This window comes from Hippopotamus amphibius, chromosome 9, assembly GCF_030028045.1.
Source record: "Hippopotamus amphibius kiboko isolate mHipAmp2 chromosome 9, mHipAmp2.hap2, whole genome shotgun sequence".
NCBI lineage: Eukaryota > Metazoa > Chordata > Mammalia > Artiodactyla > Hippopotamidae > Hippopotamus > Hippopotamus amphibius.
In genome coordinates, this window is record NC_080194.1 from 20,481,205 (window position 1) to 20,501,545 (window position 20,341).

Below are 20,341 nucleotides of genomic sequence, written 5' to 3' on the forward strand. Positions count from 1 at the left end.
AAAATGTATCCACTTTTGTAAGGAGGGTGGTTACATCCTAGGAGAAAGTATTTTCCATATTAAGCCTCTAGTATACGCTGGAATGTAATACAAGATACTTTCTTTTAACTACTGTAAAATAATGATAATCATAATAATTCTGCCTAAGAAACAGCTGGCTCTCTACTAAAGAAAATTTGTTTTCCAACATCCTCCAAGTGACTATGAAGACTACAAACTGGGTTACTATCATCCATTTACTTCCTGATTTTTCATGCATTTCATATCTTACTTGGATTCACTTTGATGATAATGTAGAATGAAGTAAAGAGAGTACTTTACTCATTTTTACTTTTCAAAGCACAAGAAAAGTGTACCTGGCTTCTTGTCCTTGCATCTGCAATGTTAGTGTCATTTGGCATGGATGGAATTGATGTCCGAGTTGGAGTTGGTTTGAAGAGATTCAAAGGGAGAGGAGGTTGATCACGGAAAACAGTTGAGAGGCAGAGTTGAACTGTCTCTTTCATTGCTTTCAGCTGCGACGCCTACAAAAACAAGAGAGATCACAATTTTTACATGCGGTCTGGTCCTTGTTTGCCTGATTAGATTCTCCCTTTCCTCCTAGCCTACACGCATTCCCCACACAAACACATATTAGTTTTCAAATGTAATTGCCTAACATAAATTCTATTATAACATGCCATTTAATGCACACTCTGCTTTTAAAAGCTAATGTGTTTCATGATATATTCTGAACACTGGAATTCAGAGATATATGTTACATGTTCTCCTTGAATTGACATGATTTCAATTATGATACTTTGCTGGCAAGGAAATAGTCTCTAGGGTCACTTTAAAGTGGAACATGTCCTTCTTAGACACCTGCCATCTTTCTATTAGCATCAACCTCCTTTATTACAAATCACTCCTCTTGTGATGTAGGCCTCTGTGTTTCTCAGATCAGCCTGTACCTCCACTCAATTTATGATAAAACTCTTATTTCCTCTGGGTCCTGTTAAGTGGTAGGAGTTATTCAGATGTGATTCTAAATGAAGATAACAACATTTTCTATTAGCATAGGCTATCACAATATTCTAAGCACTTTCACATGCAAAAAGTAAATTTATGCTTTCAAACATCTGTGAAACTGGCATTTCTATTTTACTATGAAGGAAACAAAGTTTAAGGTTCTCAGACTGTTTTTTCTTTTTTTAATTTAATTTTTATTTTATATTGGAGTATAGTTGATTTACAATGTTGTGTTAGTTTCAGGTGTACAGCAAAGTGATTCAGTTATATATATATATATCTCCATACTTTTTTAGATTCTTTTCCCATATAGGTCATTACACAGTATTGAGTAGGGTTCCCTGTGCTATACAGTAGATCCCTGATGATTATCAATTTTATACACAGTAGTGTGTGTATGTTAATTCCAACCTTCTAATTTATCCCTTCCCCCACCTTTCCCCACCTTTCCCCTTTGGTAATCATAAGTTTGTTTTCTAAGTCTGTGAGCCTGTTTTTACTTTGTAAAAAGTTCATTTGTATCATTTTTTTACATTCCACATGCAAGTTATATCATCTATTTGTCTTTCTCTATCAGATTTACTTCACTTAGTATGAATACCTCTAGGTCCATCTATGTTGCTGTAAATGGCATTATTTCATTCTTTTTTATGGCTGAGTAATATTCCATTGTATATATGTACCACATCTCTTTATCCATTCCTCTGTTGATGGACCTTTAGGTTGCTTCCATGTCTTGGCTATTGTAAATAGTGCTGCAATGAACACTGGGGTGCATGCATCTTTTGAATTACGGTTTTCTCTACATCTATGCCCAGGAGTGGGATTGCTGAATTATATGGTAGTTCTATGTTTAGTTTTTAAAGGAACCTCTATACTGTTCTCCATAGGGTGTGTACGAATTTACATTCCCACCAACAGTGTAGGAGGGTTCCCTTTTCTCCACACCCTCTCTAGGATTTATTGCAGACTATTTTTTCTTTAGGTTTACATCCCAAGGCAGACAACCATATCTAACTCTCATCTAACCCCCAGATCCCTCCGCTAAAAATATTTTTAATTGCTGATAAGGTTTAAAAATGATATAAAGAGTTGAGTACAAATGACAGAGATAACTCTAGGTGCAAAAATGAAGAGAGACATACAACATTGGGGAAATCTTATGGTAACTCAGGGGTAACTGGGGGCATGTATATAGACCCTAGTAAGACAATAACACATAAACATCCACTTCAAGATATGAAATGTGGCCTTTGGGACAAGAGAGATGAAGAAAGAGATTAGGTGCTAGAGCCATATCCCTGGACAAACTGGCATATGCGGAGTTTACCCTTTCAGTGTACATATGAATCAACGAAGCAGCAAAGTCTACTGTCTCTTCCTGTCAAAGTAGTATACTCCCAACAAAACTACTGCTTTTTATATATGATGTGAGGAATACACCTACATGCAACATCCCCTCCTATTTCCTCTCTCCTATAAAGCCCTTGTGGTCAATTTCTTAAGAGTAGTGACTATAACTTTGATCCTTCCCAACGCCTACCTCTGTGTTTTCTGCTCACATATGGTATAAAATTTATCCTTAAGATGAGAGTGTCTATTGCTAGAACAGCAGTTTAAGAAACCTCTTTCTTTGGTCATATCAAGAGATTTTAAAAAAAGGCAACAGTAAGAGCAGCGACTGACAGTATGTAAGCAATAGGACATACAAGTATTTTCTTCTCATTAATCTTGCCCTGTCAAGTTGTCTAAGACAAAATAAAAATTTGATAAGAGTTAGGATGGAGGAGCTTTGTTAAGTGAACAGAAGAGAGCTAAGCTGAATGATAACCTTATAGTCAAAATGGTCCCTTTTATTTGCTTGCCTGAGTTGCTAGATTCTTGCCTTTTCCCCACTTAATTACTTTCTATGATTGATCTTGTTTCTTTCATATAATTTATCACTAATTTTAATTTATATGTATATACACATGTATAAGTTGCCTATTTTGTTCAGAACTGTATAGCTAGCACCTAACACAATCCCTGACACATTAGAAAGGACACACACACAAAAGTTTTTTGAATAAATGACTTAGGTGAAAATGTTGTTTCTCTTTTGTCAGGAAAAGAAGTTGACAAGCTATATCAATAAAAAGAAATGAAGTAATGGGATTTCCCAGGTGGCACACTAATTAAGAATCCATCTGCCAATGCAGGGGAGATGGGTTTGATCCCTGGAACCAGGAAGATCCCACATGCCACTAAGCAACTACAACTACTAAGCCTGCACTCTAGAGCCCCCAAACGACAACTTCTGAGCCCACGTGTTGCAACTACAGAAGCCCCAGTGCCTACAGACCATGCTCTGCAACAAAAGAAGCCATCACACTGAGAAGCCTGCACACCACAATGATGAGTAGCCCCTGCTCTCCACAACTAGAGAAAGCCCGTGTGCATCAATGAAGACCCAACACAGCCAAAAAAGAAAAAAAAAAAATGAAGTAATGGTTCAGATTTCCCTTCCTATTGATTCTTTGTTATAATCTTAGATGGCCCTTCCCTTCTCTTATTACAGAATAAGAGATCATGGCACCAACTGCTGTCTCAGGAGTGAAATATTCCAGATGGCACTGAACAGTTTAAATATACTTTGTTTTTCCTATATTATAGTTAGAAAACAGAAATAGAGCTAATGTGACAAGGTTGGGCAGGTCTTGGCCAGGACTCAAAGCTAATGTGGCTTTGAAATATAGATTTTCAATGCTCAGATAAGGCAGGAAGTAATGATAGTTATTCCATTCACTGCATTCATATCATGTCTCCTCTTAACACAGTACATATATAAAAGTTGGATCTATAATGTACAAAGTATAGGTTGAGATAACAGACAAATTCCTGAGTAATAGCTGAAATTGGATGCCGAAAATAAATAATGAACAGCATTTAGTTCATTTTCAGTAAACATTGTTTAGGCAAGACGAATTTGCCAATGGAAAAATCAGTGGGCTGTGCATATATGCTACAATTTTAATCATCTGAACTTGGGTGCAATCATCCCATCTGCTCCTACAGACCTCCCGACATTCTCAGAGTCGCCTCAGAGAGCAGAATGAACAACACATAGATGTAACCTCCAACTCCTCACCTTTCATAGCCATTGTAGTAAGCTATCTTTGTTCTTATGTTTCAACCTATTCTTAATGTCTCAGCTTTTGATTTCATTTTCTTTTTTTGGATCACAAGTCTGTGTCTTGGCCTCTTATATTAGATTCTGGCTCCACTCCACTCCTTCATTATATTATAGATTTTTCCTGCCAAAGACCACAGATTTCTGTGAGCAATACTGCCCTAATTTGGTCATCTTTCTACTGGGGAAAAAAAAAAAGCCCACATCTTTCTAGTTAGTCCCTCTAACTTAATAGAGCCTGCTACTGACACTATTCAGGTTTGGCTTGACCCACACCATGAGCAGGACCCAGACAATGATTTTTACACCACAATGACGTTACATTTTAATTTGTACTGCTAGCTGTAGTCCATTTTAAAATTGCAGGTAAGGCCACTGTTCAGTTGGAAGTTCACTGGAACAATATGTCACCTAATGAAATATACTGTAAACCGTGTAAAGTATACTTTGCTCTAGATCTTACAACCTATTGCCTCCTATGATCAGCCTTATTTTTGCCCTTGTTCTTCTCCCCACCAAAACATTTTTCCCACATCCTCTGCCACATGTTAGTAAAATGCAAAGTCTTTATGAAGATCCTGCTTGTCACGATGTCCTTTATTTATAGCCCGACTGAACATTCCAAGTTCATTCCCATCTTAGAGCCATTACACTTGTTTCTTCTGCCTGTAGAACTCTTTCCAAATATCTACATAATGAAATTTCCACTTAAAATGTATGTTTCAGGTCACATATTATCTTCTTGGAAACACACTCCCTGAGAACCCTTTCAAAGAACACTTCTTCTTCAAAGTCTCTATCACGTTTCTTAAATAATGTCCTACGAAGCCCTTGTCATCAATGCAAATTATCTTATTGTTAATATGTTTATTGTTTTACCTATTTCTATGACAATGTAATTTCTTTGAGGGCTGGTATTTGTTTCTTATTTTTTAATTTTTATTTTATATTGGAGCATAGTTGATAAACAATGTTGTGTTAGTTTCAAGTGTACAGCAAAGTGACTCAGTTATACGTATACATGGATCTATTCTTTCTCAAACTCTTTTCCCATTTAGGTTATTACAGAACAGTGAGCAGCGTTCCCTGTGCTATAGAGTAGGGCTGGTATTTTTTTGGAGGATCACTGTTTTCTAACTCAACAAATATTTGTTAAATGAATAAGTAAAGCAAACCCTCCAGAGGATATGTTTTATGTGAAAAAATAATGAAATACTTCTCACTTTATCTTGTATGTTATATAATACAAAAACGTATTATTTCAGACATCAAAATACTAGTACTTATGCTATATAATATGTAAAGATTATAAGAAATTATTGTTTATAGAGATTTTAAGATGGTGGGAGAGTTAGAAGGCAATTTTTTGTGTCTGTGAGTACTTTTCTCAGGAAAAAATGCATTTTAGGGGGAACAACAAGATATATATTGCAAAGACGACAGTGTCCCTAATTTCTCATCGCCTGACAAATAAAAATTCACAAGGTAATATTCATGTCTATCTTCATTTATTTACATGAAGATGTGAAGCCTTCAGAGAGATCTGAGAGCACCAATAGCCGCTGGCTTCGGAAAGATCATGAAGGGCTGTGAATCCAAAGACTTTCCCTTTACTTTTATTTCACCATGAAATTAGCTCTGTGAATCCTAAAAGGTCATTCAACAGTTTTATTTCTCTGCTCTAGGTGATCTCTGTGTCCCTTGTGTGTAGAATGAATAGCATGTGTGTTAATCTATGAAGTTAGATCTTCATCTATCTATTGAATCAATAACTATTTATTATGCTTTTGCTATGTGCCAGACACTCTGTGGCAAAAAGAGTTCTCGTTCTTTGTCCTCCAAGTCTGTGACGAACACCTGACTTGTATCTTCTGTAATATGATGTAATAGTGCCTGGTTTCCTGGGTAAAATTTTGTGAGGGTCAGACGTAATAGGAACTTTAAATATAAGAATTTGAGAGACATTTCCAAACCATAAAGTTGTTTTTACATTCCAGTAGCTGAGGCTAACTATAATTCATAAGATATTGCCAAATAAATAATTGATTGTTTGGGAAACCAAGACTGATTCTTAGATCTTGAGATTATTATTGGTTTTATTGGGATAGTAAACTGAGGCTTCTTTCATGAGAAATATGAAATGAGAACCAACTTAGAGTGTGAAGATGTTGTTTTCATAATATTTATTGAGTATTTAAGGCTATTTGAAACCCAGATATAACATTCTTTGGAGCTAGACACCTGAGGAGAATAAAAAAGTCTCATATAAAGATGATGGAGAGAGGTGAAGAGCAATTTCATTTAACTTTAGTTTTTATGCATTTTGAAGTGAGGTCGCATTTCTATCTGACTTTATGACTAAGTTTACGAACCTCATACATATCTTACATGAGATTTGTTGAAATCAACATCCAGTAATATGCAGTGTTTTTATAGTTCACTGTAGCAAAGGGAGTGACAAGATCCTGAAGGTTAAAGAGAAAAATTATCAGAGATAAGCAGTCTCTATGATCTCATTCAATAATAATAATTATTATTATGCTTACTGAGTGTTTTTCATGTGCCAAGAATTCTCAGTACTTTAATTTTTTTACTTATAAAGTGAATTTTATTATTATTCAATTTTACAGTGAAGTATAAAGAGTTTAGGCGATTTGAACACGGTCATTCAGTGAGAGAGTTATGATCTGAACAGACTGACTCTGGAGACCTTTATTTGAACACTACAATATAATCTCTCATCCTGAATCTAGTCTGGTATCATGGGGGCTAAGCACATAGTGGTGGTGGTTGAAATGGGGAGGAGGAAGACATAGAATGGATAAGACAAAGGAGGAAAAACATTATCTTCAAGTTCTGTGACTCAGGACAAACTATAATTTGCCCATGAAATATTATGTGACAACACTAGTTTTTATAACCCACATGTACTTAAAAACACATATTCTCTCTTTGTGTTTCTCTGAACTCATGGTTCCATATACAATTATTTCCTAATTTTTGGTGCCCAACAAAACTGTGACAGATGTGGGACCCAAGATTGCATATCATAAGTGTTTTCTGTTTCTCATAGCACCTGACGGTCACACAAAAAGCATTTCAAACCCATTTAGTCATTCACTGACTAAATAGATTATCTGAAGTAAAGACAGGGAAAAAAATTAATGTAAGGAAGAACATTCCAACAGTCATAGTTGTTAAAAACTCAGAGAGGACCAGACTGCCTCAGAATCTTGGAAATTCAACGTCTTTATAGAACTTAAAACATATTGGAGATATCGTCAGGGATAGCAAAGAAAGGAAAAATACAAAGATGATCTTGTTGAACTTTAGGATTATATGTATCTTTGATTATCTGATTCTGCCAATTTTATAGAGAGTCATTTCCCTTTTTAAAACTAATATTATGTAGTATGAGTTGGATATGGTCACAGATTAGCATAAATTGGTATAAACTTTTATAAATTAAAAAAACTCATAAAGTAGAATCTTGGTAAGAGGAATTATATTTGACCTAATCTACAGAAAAGCAGGCAGGTTTCCCTCAAATTACTAAATATTATACTAATTACTTGGACAAATATAAAATGAGACAATCACAAAGGAGTGAAGTTGTTAAAATACTCCATTCATTCGAAAGCCATATCTATCCCAAAGATGTAAGTGTTAAGAAAGAAAATATCTAGAATTCACAAAATGTCCTTACCATTCCTCTACTGCAACACTTTCTAAATATCCTGTTTGAAATGTTAGCTTGCTAGCTATGAAGAGATTTTGGTCATATATAAATGAAAAAAATGCCTATGTGAGATCCAAGTCTTAAGGAAGTTGTGGTCCTTTACAACTACTGCATAGTGAGAAGGAGACAACACAAGAGCTGCAAAATAAATCCACCTTAAATGTTCCATCTCTTCTTTTCTGTATCAAAACATCCACGGTTCTAATTGGTGATTAGAAGGCAACCTCCTTTCTTTACAACTTTGCTAAATGTATACAGATATTACCGCAAAATAAGTTATGAATGTGATCATCTCACTTGCTTGTTATTCCAAATAAAATGATTGCTAAGTTGTGATCACAAAATGGAAAACCCTTGACAGCAGACAGAACCCTTCATTTTTTAAAACAACTTATTTTGAAAATTATAGGGGCATATGGAGAAAAACAGAACAAATAACAGGTAAATAGCAACCTGAATTAAATGTTAAAAAGCATCATTTTAATTATATATGTTATATATAATAACTATATAATTATAAAAATTTATTTATATAATAGATGCATATACATGTTTTAAATGTGTACACATTTATTACATATAACTAATGTATATATACAAAACATATATGATATAATGTATGTATATAATGCATACAATATATATATGTGTATGTGTAAAGACTGTATCTAAAAAATTTTAAAAAGATAAACCATTAGAGAAACAGTAGAAATATTTGTAAGCATCCTTAGTGTTATTTCACTCCATCTTCCCCAAAGGCAATTATATCCATGAATTTGATATGAGTATCTTTCTACTTTATTTATATGATATGTAATCAAAACAAAATATATTTTGTGTATTTGAACAACTGTTAAATACTGTACATAATAATTTTGAATTTTTTCATTCAACAGTGTATGTTATCGATATATCAATATTGATACAGGTATCCATATTTATTAATATTAAATTTTGATTACTATTTGAAAATATAAGTATAGAAAATATATGGATTATACATATTAATTTTAACAGCAAACATTTAAATTATTTCCTTTTATTATTAATACAAATACTGCTGTATTTAATGTCCTTATGCACATTTCCAATTATATATGGATAAGTGAAAATTCTAAGGTACACACTTTTAAAAACTGATTTTAATAATTACACTCCCATTTCTAATGTATCAGAATTTGGTATCACCAGACTTAAATTTTTAACAATTTGATAGTGTTGAGATGCTATCTCATTGTTTTTATTCACATTTCCACTTCTCTGGTGAGGCTGAGTATTTTTTAAAAGTAAACTGTATTGAAATATAGCACATAATGAAAAAATGCATGGGTCTTAAGTGTACTTTTAAAAATTTATATACATTTTAAAGAAATATTGTTGTTTGCATACTGATTTAGAATGGTGATATCTTTCTCTTGGACTGATCCACATGAGACTCTCTTCTTATCACTAAAAGTCTTTATTTCAAGTCTACTTTTAATGATGTTCTGTTGATACACAGCTTTCTCTGTATTACTGCATACATAGTTCATCTTTCATCCCTATTCTATTCACAAATCTTCTGTTTCTTTATATTTAAAGGTGCCTTTTGTATGAATCATAAAGTTTTTGTTTAATGTAGTCATAATTTCAGCCTTGTACTTGGAATATTTTTAACTGTTTAAAAAATATAATTACTGGCATAAGTTGATATCTACCATTTTATTATTTATTTTCAATTTTAGCTCATCTTTTTATACCCAACAATTTGACTATAAAGTGGGTTATCTTTCTATTTAATCTGATTGAGGATTATTTATATTTTTGAACCTGTGGTCGATATCTTAAAAAGCTATGGAAAATATTTAGCCATTGTCTCTATACATATTGCTTCTGTTTGTCACTTCTTCTGGCACAACAATCATATAATTTAGAAATTTTGAAATTGTCTCATACGTTTCTTATTCTTTTTCTGTTTAGTTTCCATTTATTTGTACTTTCTATACATTAGTATAGGTATCTGATATTAATTTTCCTTTCATTTCACTAGTCTTCAATTCTACTAAGTCCAAGCATCCAATCTGCTATTAAATATGAGTTAAATTCTTAATTACATGAATTATATTGTTCTAACTCTAGAATATCTACTCGATTTTTTTATAGATTCCAAGTCTAGTGAAAATTTTTATCTTTTTATCTGTTTTATATTTCTTCTATTGTGTTATATGTGTAATGTTATATACATATATGCCTATAGAAATATTATGCATATATGTGTGTGTATATATACATATATATATATAAAACAGTCATTAAATTTTTGAGTACTTATTTTCTCATTCTAATATCTGAATCAGCTCCAGGTGTATATCTCTTGTTTTCTTTATTTATATTGGTCAGACTGCATTCCCTTTTTACACATCCAGGAATATTTTTATTACACTCCAAATATTGTGTATAAATGAACCAGAAATTCTACAGATGATATATAGAGAGGGTTTATTTTTCCATTGTTAGACAGAATGATTGCTAACTCCCATATAATCAAGAATTGATCTCAGACAGGGGATGGGTTGAAGGTTTGTTAAAATGCAAATTACTTCAGGATTGGCCCTGTTGCTTCAGCATAGACTTTTCATGTGTCTGATTGAGAGCAATGTGGGTGTTTGTCTTCTCAAGTCTAAAATACTATGATTTAATTTTCAGATTCAGAGTTTCCTGTATTAATATTTGCTAGATATATGTTCTAGGAATTAGAGAAAACTACATTGGATTCAATAAATGGGTGCTGAGTAAACACAGAAATAATTTTAAAATCATTTTACCCTTTTGTTCTGTGTGAACTAAACGAATATTTACTTCCCACCATTTTATATAGTTGATTTAAAAATGATAGGAAGTAATAAAAAATTTTGCCAAATACCATAACTATAAAGCAGCAGAACCATAATTCTAAGTTTCATGACTAATTCCTTCTGCTATGTTATATTTCCCTTTCCATATACCAACTCCCTCTTCTTCATGCATATCTCATATGAAGAGCATTGATAGGCAAAGGTAGGCATCAGATGGGAGTTGTGGTTTATTCTGAGTATATACAATTGTAGCACAATGAGACATGAACAAAAATAAAAAGAAGTAGATGAAATGAGGTAAAAAGAGGCAAAGAAAACCTTTTGGAATCAGTGTTGATGACAGTACAACTTGGTGAACCTTAAAAGTGTGACTTTGATGGCATGTGAACCTTTATTTTAATAAAGCTGCTATAAAGATGGAATGTCACCCACTCTTGCATTTTCTTATATAAACAGAGTTGCTTAAGACAGCTACTTCTTTTTATGCCTCTTCCTCAAGAACTTTAAGATTTCCAAAATGAAAATCTTCACTTCCACTTGCTTTACAACTCATTCATGCAAAGTTAATACATGGCATCTTTGTTGATGCTTTAAAGTATGTTTATTCATCATATTATGGAACAAGTGTGCCAGTAAAGTGAAAAATAAAGCCACGCAATCACAGAGCCTCAATCTTAAGTCGATTTACTATAGCAACAAAAACAAGAAAATAATTGGGTTCTAAAGAAAGTATCAAACACTCATGAATTCTATAACCATCTTACACACACAGCATCTGGAATTGCACTGATAAATCAAGGGAAGCAATGAGCACACCCGGCTTCATCTGCTACAACCGAAGTTGTGATGGCTCATGGATGTCAACTTACCCGGTCAAGAGCTGCTTTCTCTAGCTCATTTTTTGCCACAGCTAATTTTCGTTCCAGATCAGTAAGCTGTTGGGCCTGTAAAATGAAAGAAAGGTAAACCTTTTTAGTAAGTTATATAATCTTTCCCCTCCACTTTAACTATCTGTCATTCATTGCCAAAAAATTAGAAAACAAAACAAAACAAAAACAAACACCTTGTGAAATGTGTTTAGAATGCAGGTAAACAATACATGGTCATTCAATTAAGCTGCAGGAAATGTTGTTCTGGATGAATATGCACTAAATGCTTCACTGGATCAAAACATCTAGTTGCAAAGTTCCAGCTCAAGTCCCTGAAAGTATCTGTGATATAAATCCATCAGTTCTAGTTGTTATGGACTAAACTATCCTCCTCTAAAATTCATATGTTGAAGCTCTATACCCCCTCCCCCACACCATGTTACTGTATTTGAGGAGAAGACCTCTAGGGAGGTAATTAAGGTTAAACGGGGTCATAAAGGTGAGGCCCTAATGCCATAGAACTGGTGTCCTTATAAGAAGAGGAAGGGATACCAGAGATCTCTCTCCACCCTCACATAGAGGGAAGATACAGTGAGAAGCCACCATCTGAAAGCCACAAAGAGCTCTCACTAGAAAATGAATCTGCCAGCACCTTGAATGCTGAATTCTAGCCCCTGAAACCATGAGAAAATAGATTCCGTTGTTTAAGACATCCATTCTGTGGTATTTTGTTAAGGCACCCTGAGAAGATTAATATAATAGTATCCAATCTTTTAATCTTTTTGTTTTAAAACCAATATAACTCTATTCTACCATATCTCTGTATCTTTGCAAATGTCACAACAGTACTGTTAAAAGAGCCTCAGATTTGGAAGATGTGTTCTAAAGTTCTGCCTCCGCCAACTACTAGCTATTGTATATACTATAGTTATATATGGACAAAGGGATGCTCTGCGGGCTCACCCAGGACCTGCAGAAGGGCTGGCCTCTCCTCATGCCTCAGAGCCTCTCTATAACTCTGGCTTTTGCCCATCTCCTACATTCAGCCAATGAAAAGAATTTAAATCTGGAAGGAACAGAGGCTCATTCCAATGTTCTTGTGAGGCAAGGGGATTGAGTTTGCCTGGGAGAAGTCAGCAGAGGGGCCTCATCACTCCTGCAGTGTTGAGGACGTCCCCACTCTGGATTTCCATCCTGGGTGTTACAATGCTATGGGCTTGTAGCAAGGCTGTAGCCAACTTCCAAAGTGCCTACTTCTCTGTCTCTCTTCCCTTCTCTCCCTCATGGTCTGGGAAACAGCACCCTGCACATCTGTCCTTGATTAATTTTTTTTTTTTTTTGCCCTATGGTGAGCACCTAGGAATGAGGAGAGGGTGAGGATATTTTTCTTCATTATGAAAACCTATACCTATTCTTTATGTCCACGCACAGTTTTCATCCCCTAAATTGATCTGTGCTCCTTTCCACACTTGACTCTTCTAGAAAATAATCTTCCAGTAGGCAACTGTTGTCCTTAAAAGCAACCTAATCATGTACGTGAAGCACATATGTGCACTTCCAAATGTACAATAATGTTTAAAAATTAAATCTTTCTGACCCACGAGCTGCCTAGATAGCTTCCTCCACAAGAGGGCAGACAGCAGTATCAAGCAGTATCAGCAGTATTTTGTCTTGTGCAACTGAAAACCACAGCCACAGAAAGATAGAGAAAATGAAAAAGTGGAGGAATTTGTACCAGATGAAGGGACAGGATAAAACACCAGAAAAACAAATAAATGAAGAGGAGATAGGCACCCTTACAGAAAAAGAATTCAGAATAATGATGGTGAAGATGATCCAGGACTTTGAAAAAAGACTGGATGCAAAGATTGAAAAGTTTACCAAAGACCTAGAAGAATTAAAGAACAAACAAACAGAGATATGCAATACAATAACTGAAATGAAAAATACACTAGAAGGAACCAACAGCAGATTAACTGAGGCAGAAGGGTGAATAAGTGACCTGGAAGACAGAATGGTGAAAATCACTGATGTGGAAAAGAATAAGAAAAAAAAGAATGAAAAGAACTGAAGACAGCCAAGATACCTCTGGGACAATGTTAAATGCACCAACATTCGCATTATATGGGTCGCAGAAGAAGAGAGAGAGAAAGGACCCGAGAAAATATTGGAAGAGATTATAGTTGAAAACTTCCCTAACATGGGAAAGGAAATAGCTACCCAAGTGCTGGAAGCACAGAGAGTCCCAGGCAGGATAAACCCAAGGAGAAACACACCAAGACATACAGTAGTCAAACTGACAAAAATGAAAGACAGAGAAAAGTTATGAAAAGCAACAAGGGAAAAATGACAAATAACATACAAGGGAACTCCCATAAGGGTAACAGCTGATTTCTCAGCAGAAACTCTGCAAGCCAGAAGGCAGTGGCACAATATATTTCAAGTGATGACAGGGAAGAACCTACAACCAAGAATACTCTACCCAGCAAGGATCTCATTCAGAGTTGATGGAGAAATCAAAAGCTTTACAGACAAGCAACAGCTAAGAGAATTCAGCACCACCAAACCAGCCTTATAACAAATGCTAAAGGAACTTCTCTAAGCGGGAAACATAAGAGAAGAAAAGGACCTACAAAAACAAAAACAATTAAGAAAAAGATAATAGGAACATACATATCAATAATTACCTTGAATGTAAATGGACTAAATGCACCAACCAAAAGACACAAACTGGCTGAATGGATACAAAAACAAGACCCATATATATGCTGTCTAGAAGAGACCCACTTCAGACCTAGGGACACATACAGACAGAAAGTGAGGGGATGGAAAAAGATATTCCATGCAAATGGAAATCAAAAGAAAGCTGGAGCAGCAATAGTCACATCAGATAAAATAGACTTTAAAATAAAAAAATGTTACAAGAGACAAGAAAGGACATTACATAAAGATCGAGGGATCCATCCAAGAAGAGGAGATAACAATTATAAATATATATGCACCCAATATAGGAGCACCTCAATACATAAGGCAAATGCTAACAACTATGAAAGAGGAAATGCAAGGCAGAAATAGAGGCACAGATGTAGAGAACAAACACATGGACACCAAGTGGGGAAAGCAGGGAGGGTTGGTGGGGGTGAATTGGGAGATTGGGATACCAAACTGTACACTCTAAATATATGCTGTTTATTGTCTGTTAACTGTATCTCAATAAAAAAAAAAATTAAATCTTTCTGAGTGAGAAAGAGAGAGAGGGCTGATGAAGAGGCTTGTTTCCAATTTGAGGGCACCTCCAAGTGAATAGACTCTCATAAGCTCTGAACCCTGGGCCCCCCTTGGCCTCATCTGTCTCTGTCTTTCTGGCCACCTGACCCCACATCAGGACTTCAGGATGATAGGCCTCAGTCTTGCATTCCCAGCCTGGGCTTGGGCCACTCTGTTGGCTCTCATTGCAGCTGCCCGGGTCCAGCTGTATTCCTCAACCACAGAGAACTCAAGACTTCCCCTGTGACAATCCCTGTTAAAGCAGGCCCTGCCAGAGCCAGCTTCTGTCCATGGGACTGAGCCCCAAAGGAAGGAAGAAGAGTGGCCCTTCTGTCTGTCCCTAGCGGCTAGGCCTAGGACAGGAGTTAGGGAAGACAGGGAGGGGCAGTGAGTGGTCCTTAGTGGGATAGCGGTCACCCCTGGACCCCTGCTGGCTGTAGGCAAACTCCTTGGAACTCATGCAGGAAGAGGGCAAAAGCGTCAGTACCAGCCTCAGTGCCAATCAACATTCTTGGTCACCAGCTAGAAGGGAGTTAGTGCTGCCCAGAAATCCCCTGTGCCTTGAACCTCTTTCTGTTCCCACAAAGTATCTCATGATATCTTCATTCTCAGGGTCCCCTTTGGTGGGCATCCTCTCTCCTCCAGGTGCTGTCATTCATTATCCGCAGTCCAGAGTGGGTGTGCATAGATACAAGTCCTCTTGCCTCCATCCCTCTCCCTCCTTGTGTGGGTTTCAGCCCAAATCCTGTCGTCCACACTAGGGGACTCCCACTAAAGGATGACTTCAGGGTGTGCAGCAATAGAGCAAACCGGGAAGCCTGTATCAGGGCAGGTGGAATGAATTCCAACAGAAATAGCAAATATGCCTTTGAAAGTTTATTGCCACTCGTTCCCAGGATTTCAAGCATTTACCTCTTCTAAGAACTCATTGAACTTAGTAAAATCTAGCCAAGAGATCTTGGGATACAAAAGGTTACCAAAATAGTAAGAAAAGTAATCATAGGAATTGCAGATACTGACTCATATTATCATAATTTGGTCTTAGTTTTAAAAGGATCAGCTTCTGAATTAAATCATATATAGTATTTATAAAATTATAGAAAATAAAAATAGTTCTCTGGGTTTAAAAGCATCAGAAAATCTATGAAAGACAGGAGAGTTTACTAGATAGTGAATTTTATCTAAGTCATTTATGTGTTTTCTCAGTTTAACTCCCATGGAAAAAAAGGGTAGGGTTACTTCAGGAGAGGTAGTCATGAATCTGGAGTAGCTTTCACTCATGTTTGAATTATTATCTATGAAGTGACAAGTTTTGTTCAGACTAACAAGGAAATATCATCTGTGTACATAGGTTGAAAATACACGCGAGGCAGCAAGCATGTGAAGTGAAAATCACAATATAAGACTCTAACTGCTAAGCTGACAGTGTGTGTAAGCTGCAATAGAGAACAGAGGAGGAGTTCCCCAGAGTAGCCTGAGAAGTCAGATTATTCTTTCTAATAAGAGTAACATCAAAAACAAAACAAAACAAAACAAACAAACAAAAAAACAAACAAACAAAAACCCCTGTAACATTCAATTTTCATATATTTTCTCATTTGAGCTTCATAACATGAGAGGCTAGAGTTCACATAATAATTCTTAATTTACGCAACAATTACGATGCTCCACAGCTTTAAGTTTTTATAGACCACAAAACGTGGAGCCTGGCTTGGCTCTGCCAGCTGGTCTATTAATTCTGGAGCCATTCCTTGATGTTTTTCTCAAGGATCTACCATAAATTTGGCTAGAGGGCCAACAATGAAATCAGTGCTGTATTTAATGCAAAAATTGTCTTTTTTATTTTCTTATAAGAAATATGAATGTATAGTCACAGTGAACGAAGTAACCAGAAAGGACAATGTTAATTAAATTTTATCTGAAATTTCAATGAACCATTTTACAAAATTTTGGCAAATGCATAGATCTGTAAGGTTCTAATTCATTATTCATACATTAGGTGTTTTCTTCAGTATTTCTGAAAACTCACTGGAACAAGGATTATCTTAATCCTTCCCCACTTCTTTCCCTCTAGGTAAGAATATCCAGCTACCTTCTTTTTAATTTTCTGGTGACTTTTCCTGACGTTTGTAGAATATTAAAGTATACCTAAAAAGAACCTGAAATTAGTTTAACACTAAATGTATTAGAATCTTAAACATAAATTAAACACATGAGATCTATGGAAAACATATATGTCACGTGAATGGGATGTGAAAGTAGATTGGGTAGTGACAGCAGAAGAAGGCACTGATGATGAGGCATGAAGTTCTATCCATTTGTTTTGACTGTGATGCAAATGCGGTCCAAGTCTTCTGGCTGACAGATATTTAAAAAAATTGTTGGCTCCAAAACTGTCATCACCAAAGAGAGTAAACATACCAAAGACACAGACAGGGCAGGGTTTTTCCAAGCAACAGGTTCTGACATAAAATTATAACAAATGGATTTTATAATTCAACTTGGAAAATCAATTTTTTTTTCAGAAGCCAAGAAAATGCAGTCCAAAATCACAGTTCATCTTAAACCAAGTATAACACCTAGGCTACACTGATGGGTGTGTGTGTGCGTGCGTGTGTGTGTGTTTCCACCAAGACACAGAAAATAGCAGGAGCAAGTCTAAATATTGGCTTTCCCAGGAAGAGAAGGACAAACACCATATGATACCACTTATATGGGGAACCTAAAATATGACACAAATGAATTTATCTATGAAACAGAAATAGAGTCACAGACACAGAGAACAGACTTGTGGTTGCCAAGAGGGAGGGGGTAGGAGAGGGATGGATTCGGAGTTTGGGATTAACACGTGCAAACCATTATAAATAGAATGGATAAACAACAAGGTCCCCCTGTATAGCACAGGCAATTATATTCAATATCCTGTGATAAATCATAATGGAAAAAATATGAAAAAATATATATACACATATACATATATATAACTGAATCATTTTGCTGTATGGCAGAAATTAATGCAACATTGTAAATCAACTATACTTGAATAAAATAAATTTTAAAAAAGAAAAATATTCACTTTCCTAAGATACACACAATAATTCTTCTTTCTCTCACACATTCTATAAGATTGATTGAAACACAATTGAATGATAAATAGCTTAGACACCAAGATACAAGAAATTAAACCTCTTTTTTTGTCACCATTGAGTCTTAATTAGCAATCAATGCCTTAGACATAATGAGTCAACAACATGTTAAAAAACTAAATTCCTTACTACATTGGGTTAAATTGAGAAGATTTGAGGGACTGTACAGACTTCTGAATGCTAACTAAAGCCTCAGTTCTTTAATCTTCTGATAAAACACAGGAAAAAGAAGCATCACAGGGGTGCCAGCACAATGATGTCTAGCCAGACTCTTTTCTGGCATGGCCTTCTAGCTTGGAAAGACTAAACTGGATGTGGTCCCACTTAGGGCCAGATCAGGGAAGTGTGTATACAGATTCTGAATAGGAAATTCAGAACATAGCCATCTCCTAGTGTTTTGGCCACTACACAGTTAAAATAAACAATCTTACAAGACTACTGTGACTCATTTGTTGAGGACATAAGTCAGTAGAGAACTAGAGTGGGCGGGGGGCGGCAGGGCGGGGAGTGGTCATTGAGGTGCCTGGAAGTAACAGCCAACATTACAATAAGATTTTAGGTGGTATCAGCAAAACAAGGTCAGAAATCTTTACATGTTTTCTAACAATATGTTTGCTAGTTTGTTATTAATAAGATGAATACTTCCTCTATATTTTGGAACCAATAAGAACCCTCAACCAGGCTTGTTGCAGCCAGTTTTGCAGAAATAGGGATAGTGAGTACAAGAGAAGTTCCATTGGAGTATTGAAGAAAACATTAGAAATTCTATATTTTAAGTTAGATTTTAATAATGCAAAATAGGTGGTATTATAAAATACTCTGTAGTCTACATTTTTATTCTAAAATATCCCATGGGTGTTTTAAAATAAAAATATTAGACCTTATTTTTACATATTTTCTAAGTTTCACTACTGCTTTTCTTTCATTTTGTTTATGTTAATAACGTACATAATATAGAAGTAAAATAATAAGATAATAATAGATAACAACAATAGCCTAAACTTGTGAGATATATATATTCCTCACAACAACTCTATTTGGTACATAGCATTGCTTCCATCTTTTTATTTTTTTAATTAAAGTTTTTATTTAATTTGTTACAATACTGCATCTGTTTTATGTTTTGGATTTTTGGCTGTGAAGCATATAGGATTTTTGGCTGTGAAGTATATAGGATCTCAGGTCCCCGACCAGGGATCTAACCCACACCCCGTGCATTGGAAGGCGAAATCTTAACCACTGGACTGTCAGGGAAGTCACCCTCCTTTTTAAGTAAGGAAATTGAGACACAGATTTATTAAATATCTTGCTCAGGGTCACACAGCTGGGAAATGACAGATCTGGAATTCAAACCTGGGCCGTTTGGATCCAAAGCTGGTCCTCCTAACCACTAAAGATGTGAGTGTATATAATTTATAACCAGTAAGTGTATATATATTGGATGACGTGTGTTTAAAATTTATTAATATGCTTCATGGTTAGAAATGTTTGAAGACCACTTAGGAGATTGGTTGAATTTTGTGTGTTTAAGATTATTCATCCAATGAGGATAATAAATTCATAAAAGAGATGCTTTTAACTACTCAGTAGGGTGTACTTGGTATCTGGTGAAAGGATAAAAGGTGGTGAAAGGATAAAAGGATTGCTTTTTTAAATATATGATTCAATGCATCTGCTGGTATATATGAAGCCCATGCTCCCTGCTCGGCAGCACTAACCTTTAATAGAAGCTGTGGATAATATTCAAGAGATATAACACAGAACAAAACACCACCACCGTCATCTCTACCTTCCACTTTACCACTGAGTTAAGGAGGCAGAAAATCAACAACTCCTAACTGCCTCTACCCACTCCCACAAAATATAAAGTTGTAGCACCAAGATTATCTTTGGCCATCAGATTCTTTGATGCAACACCTGCTCATTTCAACATTAATAACTTGGGAGTAATTCTGAATTGGAATTGAATGACTAATATATGTAAAAGGACCAAATTTAGATCTCAAATCGCACAGGAATAGCTTAGCATAACATCTGGTTATAAGTGCTATTAAAAGTAAATGTTAATATGTACAAATTATAAAGTTCAGTAAGGCTTTTTATGGGGAAATAAGAGCAGACAGACATTTTTTTTTCTCAAAGTTAAATTTTTATACATCTATCATTGCCATTGTGTGTATTTGTACATGCATGTAGTGATTATGGCCATTAAAGAAAACTTACCATGGATAATTTTTTATTATGTTTCTGATACCAATTCCTTTTCTCCCCTCAAAATGCCTATACTCTGAAAGCAACTGCTTCACACT

The 20,341-nt window shown here is 35.3% G+C and overlaps 1 protein-coding gene across 3 annotated transcripts in view; it reads right to left on the reverse strand.

The window, feature by feature from the left end:
* LUZP2 (leucine zipper protein 2) overlaps positions 1-20,341 on the reverse strand; it is a 494,920-nt gene that overhangs the window by 46,997 nt on the left and 427,582 nt on the right. For all 3 annotated transcript variants that reach the window (XM_057695976.1, XM_057695974.1, XM_057695975.1), the window contains 2 exons: positions 11,620-11,694; positions 357-524 (listed from right to left, as the gene is read on the reverse strand). In XM_057695976.1, the coding sequence (XP_057551959.1) occupies positions 357-524; positions 11,620-11,694 (243 nt within the window). The remainder of the gene's footprint in view (positions 1-356; positions 525-11,619; positions 11,695-20,341) is intronic.